The following is a 5,450-nucleotide window of genomic DNA, read 5'->3' as shown; positions in this document are numbered from 1 at the left end:
TTGTAATCAATTTGAGAGTAAGTCTAATGTAGAGGGAATTCCAAATGTCCTGCTAACCAGGGTTCCCATCCTGGGAGAAAGTGGAGCTAAACTTAAAAGGTATTGAGGAAGGTTGCTATTTAGTGGGCATGGGTAATCTAGGAGACCAGCAGGGAGCACAAGGTGTTCTTAAGGGGGACATATTAACTCCAGCCCTCTAGCCTTTTTTTTTTTTTTTTTTTTTCACCTTATGTTGCCTAGCACAGTACTAAGTAAAGCCAGATGGGTTATTATTGGTTCACAGATGAGACTGGGCTGGCCCTGACAATACCAGGTCTTTAGAACTGATCCTTGGGCAGAACTGTGGAAAGCAGAGACCTAGAGGTGCCCCTTTGGTCACATGGGCATCATCTGATGAACACCAAATAGTTTTGGTGGTCATGATATTTTAATGGGCTGGTTTAGTTTGGAAAATATCTTTAAAACAGGATAGCAATTGGGATGAAGTAATACAGGATGAAAATAAGGGCAGGCAAATGTGAGAAGACAATCGGAGAAATGTGAAATTTCTAATTTATGTTTTGGATCTTATTTGAAATATTTCAAATTTCCAGGATTGAATAATTTAAAGCCAAGAGAGATGGGATCTTACATCATATTGCATATCTTTAAGAAAGTATAAGATGGGGATTTCTGGACCTTTTTACTCAGTGAGATTACTTAAATTGGTTTGAGCATATCCACAAGATTAAGTAAAGATAAACTCTGACAAATTTAGATAGTTTGCATCAGTAAGAAAGTTTATTGAAATTCATTAGTAAATGAGAACAGAAAGTTTTCCTTTTTTTTTTTTCCATGAAAAGAACACTTTCTGGTAAAGTGAAAAGAAGAAATACAGAAATCACAAAACCCATTTTAGACACCTTATTTTCAAGGAGTGAACCTGTTTCCACAGACCATTAAGACAGAAGTGTTGAACATTTTGTCACACAACTGTATACAATGGCCTATGTGAAGGGAGACCCTTTCATCCGGATGCTGCTTATTAGTACTGCTTCTTGGTTTCTGATTCAACCATAGATGAAAGAACTCTACCATCAGGTGTCACTTCTTCAATAATTGTCTTGATTACTCTGGTTTTGTTAGTATCTGTAGACAATAATAAAAAAAATTAGAATTTAGGTTAAGCAATTTGCAAAGATCCTTGCTAATTAATAAGCAAATATTTTAAAAGAAAACAAAATTACACTTTTTAAAAAAAGAGAATTCAAATTTTTATATTAAAAAATCCAATCAATGTCTATGCTGCAGGCGGCATTTAGACCATGCCACTCTTCAAGACGTGTCAAAAGTGCATTTTGTTAAAAATACAAATGAAAATCCTAAGATTTTCATTTTAAAAACAGTTCTAGAGCTTAAAGAGCACCAAACCATCACATAAAGTTAAAACTAATTCTGATTACCCCAGCTAGTTTCTGCTGACCTTGGTCCCTTAGATGAGGACTCTCCAGCGGAGCCGGAAGTGGAGGATTTGTAGCCTCCGCTTCCGCTCTGGCCTCCGCTGGAGCTGCCACCGCCGTAGCTGCCGCCGTGGCCACCGCCGGAACTGCCCCCGTGACCACCTCCACTGGAGCTGCCACCACCGTAGCTGCCGCCGTGGCCGCCGCCGGAACTGCCTCCGTGACCGCCGCCGGAACTTCCGCCGTAGCCGCCGCCACCAGAACTGCCGCCGTAGCTGCCGCCACCGGAACTTCCGCCGTAGCCGCCGCCGGAGCTTCCGCCGCCGCGCCCGCCGCCGTAGGATCCGCCTCCGGAACTGAAAGGGGTGAGAGTCGTATTTGCTTATATCCTAACTGTGAAAACGGTGCCTCGCTCTCGGGATGATTGTTATTTTAGAAGAGAAGCAAACACGTTCTGAGAAGACAGTAGTGCCAAGCATGTGTTTAAAAACTCACTACTTAAAAAAACATTATTTTTTTTTTAGTACACACGGCCGTAAGATTCATTGTTACATACTCCTTTTTCTGCACCCTGCCTCCTTCTTACACCTCCCTTCCTCCCATCCTCCCATCCTCTGGTATTGGCAAGGAATTGGGGGTTCGGATAAGCCTTGCTATTCATAATATTGAATGAAAGCAATTGGGATAATTTTTCAGTTTTCCAGTTTACCTTCCTTCTCCTTCTAGCAGGCTGCGGTAGGTTTGAATTTCATTCTCCAGTCGGATCTTAATATCCAGGAGTTGTTGGTATTCAGCATTCTGGCACTCGGTTTCAGCTCTAATCTGTTGCAGCTGTTCCTCCAGGGAGGAGATCTGGCCCTGAATCTGTGAGAGCTGCACGCAGTAGCGACCTTCCGTTTCTGCCAAGGAGGCTTCCAGGGATTGTTTCTGAAAAGATGATTTTATTGTTGCTTAATGACCTTGTTGTTCAACTGGCATTCTGGAGCTTATCAAATTAGATAATTAGGTACTATGTAGAAGAACAAGGGAAATGAATAGAATTAGTGTTTTATGTGTAATGGCAGCATTTCAATCTCAGTATCTTTACATTGACATTAATAGTTCTTTTCCTCCATTAGCATAGAGTTCCAGTTTTATTTCTACTTTCTTACTCCCAGCTCTGTGTTTCTATGATGAAATGGAAGTCTTTTCACAAGGCTTAACATACCAGGGCCAGTTGGGACTGTAGTTCAATCTCTAGACCTTGAACAGTGCGTCTCAATTCAGTAATTTCGGATTTATGGCTGGACATTTGTTCAATATTGCTGTCAATTTCTGTAGTCAGTTCCTTGCTCTGGAATATTAAAAATGGGAAAATATGAGAAAAATTGGACATGTCAACAGTACTTCCATGGGCTTTATTATGAAGGGTGGATGACTTACCTTTTCATTGAACCAGGCTTCAGCGTCCTTTCGGTTTTGTTCAGCAAGTTGTTCATATTGGCTTCTCATGTTATTCAGAAGTTCAGTCAGATCAACACCTGGGGCAGCATTCATTTCCACATTCACATCACCAGTAGACACGTTTTGAAGGTCTCTCATTTCCTGTTTGAGAAACAAAAAGATTTAATGACTGCATCATGGCCACCATGAACCTTTTAGAAAATTATCTGGGGGAAATATAATTTTGTGTCACCTCTTCATGGTTCTTCTTCAGGTACTGCAATTCTTCAGTCAGGCTCTCGATTTGCATCTCCAGATCAGCCTTGGTGAGGGTCAGCTCATCCAGCACCCTGCGCAGGCCATTGATGTCGGCCTCCACACTTTGGCGCAGGGCTACCTCATTCTCATACCTGAAACAAGCATGATACATATATTGGATATAATTCTTAAAAAGAAGTTTTATATGGAAAAAAGACTGTTAAAAAGAAAATATAGAGTTGATTTCATATCATGGTAATGTTTATCATATACTAATTCACATAAGAATGTTAGCAATTACTTTAAATGCATTTTCTTCCTTTGAAGCTTGCCAAAAAAGTAATATTAAAATTTAGAATTTCTCAGACAATCCTGGTTCTATCACTTTGGATGAATTCAGGAAAATGTAAATGTTATTGTGGGCATCTAAAGTCATCATTATAAAAAAATTGATGTATTCACAGTGATAATATTGAACATTTAATTAGCTTACTTCATTCTGAAGTCATCAGCTGCCAACCTGGCATTGTCAATCTGAAGCAGGACATTGGCATTGTCAGTTGTTAGGGTGAGGATCTGGAGGAAGAGGTGCAGTCATTTAAAAAAAGGTCAGATGCAGATATGGCTTTTATAGTGTGACATAGATAAACTGCATTTTTATGTTATTCTCTTCCAAAAAAGTTTTGCATGAATTTTTTATTTTAAATATAAAATATTTTAAACTTATTCACATACTTAAGTTTAAATAAATTATCTTGATGTTTCTACACTGTTTTACGTTGTCTCTTTCTGAAAACTATATGTAATCCTAAAAATGTATTAGCCTGTTTAAACTTAGTGATTTTCATGTATTTCAGTCAACTTTTGGCTCACACCTGTATTTGTTTCATTTGTTATAAATATTTCTAAATAGATATATTCTGAACTGGTAGGTGCAATTCACAGATTCCCTGGAGGCAAGCATTATCCCAATTCCATAATGGAGATTGCATGTTTTTTGCAATGTTGCTATTGAATGTAACTTGTTATCAATCTTAATAATATTTTGTTCTTATTTAATAATTTTTCAGTTCCTACATTTGTAAATGATCTAGCATATTTAACTGTGGACTCATTATAGGCTCATTAAAACCTAAAATTTCTCAGTAATCTACCTCATGTAAGACAGACAAAACACATTCTGGGTGAAGATTGCCATGACCATACCTTCACTCAAATTTATCTTTGATGAGACTGGATTTTATTTGGAAGCAAGAAAATCACATAAGTCAACACAGTGAACACCTATATTATTCTTATTTTAAGGTTCGCCTACCTGAATTACAGGTATAGAATTAGATTTACAGTTGGATTTTAAAATGCTCCTTACCTGATTTTTAAGATCTTCAATGGTTTTGTAGTATTTGCTGTAGTCACGAGGCTCCCGCTGGCTTGAGTTGCCGTGCTTTTCATACCACTCCTTGATTTTACCTTCCAGCTCATAGTTGGATTCTTCCAGAGCCCGGACTTTGTCAAGGTAGGAAGCCAGACGGTCATTCAGATTCTGCATGGTTACTTTCTCATTTCCGGAGAGAAGGCCACCATCTCCTCCAAATCCACCACCAAAGCCGCCTCCATAGCCACCTCCACCAAAGCTGCCCCCACCAAAGCTGCCACCTCCAAAGCTGCCACCTCCAAAGCTGCCTCCTCCATAGCCTCCACCTCCATAGCCCCCACCAAAGCTGCCACCTCCATAGCCTCCACCAAAGCTACCTCCACCATATCCTCCTCCTAATCCACCAAAGCCACCTGATGAGCCCCCAAAACAGCCCCCACCAGAGCTCCCACGGCTAAAAGAACCACCACTGAACCCCCCTGAGCTAAATCCTCCACCAAGGGAGCCTTTGCTGCTCGAAATTCTGAGGGATGATCCTCCTCCACCTCCTCCTCCACTGCGGGAGGAAGAGTACTGCTTGCTTGAGCTGTATCGAACAGACATGGTGATGCTGGTGAGCTCAGGGAGTGCCTGCTACCAAGGACAGTGACAAGCCTTTATATACTGAGAGGGTGTGTCTCTCATATGTTAGGGTTTGCTTACTTGCATGGTTTTCTTTTTGTCAACTTAGCATATTTGACTTATGATTGCATAAATTATCTTCAGTAATAACCAATACCAATATGTATGCTTTTGAATTTGCCCTAAGAAAAAACAGGAGATTTACTATGTTGAAATTGAATATGGGTGGAGTTCAGATGAGCATGTTTCATTATGCTTTTCATCTTTTGAAGAACATTGGGCAATTGTTAAAATCCTTTTTCCTCAGCACTGATTAAGTTTGCACAGAATGTTTG

General features: G+C 39.9%; 1 protein-coding gene across 2 annotated transcripts; it reads right to left on the bottom strand.

Moving 5' to 3' along the window:
- Positions 1 to 758: 758 nt before the first annotated feature.
- On the bottom strand, positions 759 to 5,147 carry KRT10 (keratin 10). Of its 2 annotated transcripts, none has more exons than XM_079132818.1 (8): positions 4,489 to 5,147; positions 3,613 to 3,695; positions 3,115 to 3,271; positions 2,862 to 3,023; positions 2,647 to 2,772; positions 2,149 to 2,366; positions 1,443 to 1,795; positions 759 to 1,128 (listed from the first exon to the last, which is right to left on the bottom strand). In XM_079132818.1, the coding sequence occupies exons 1-8, from the start codon at positions 5,095 to 5,097 to the stop codon at positions 1,025 to 1,027; spliced, it is 1,812 nt and encodes a 603-aa protein (XP_078988944.1). In that variant the 5' UTR covers positions 5,098 to 5,147; the 3' UTR covers positions 759 to 1,024. The 2 variants fall into 2 exon arrangements, with proteins under 2 accessions (XP_078988944.1, XP_078988945.1); XM_079132819.1 differs by having other exon boundaries at positions 1,463 to 1,795; positions 4,489 to 5,146.
- Positions 5,148 to 5,450: the final 303 nt, after the last annotated feature.

The sequence above is a fragment of the Sciurus vulgaris genome (genome assembly GCF_902686455.1).
Source record: "Sciurus vulgaris genome assembly, chromosome: 3".
NCBI lineage: Eukaryota > Metazoa > Chordata > Mammalia > Rodentia > Sciuridae > Sciurus > Sciurus vulgaris.
Note: the sequence above shows the minus strand (reverse complement) of the source record. Positions and strands in the feature narration are given on the sequence as shown.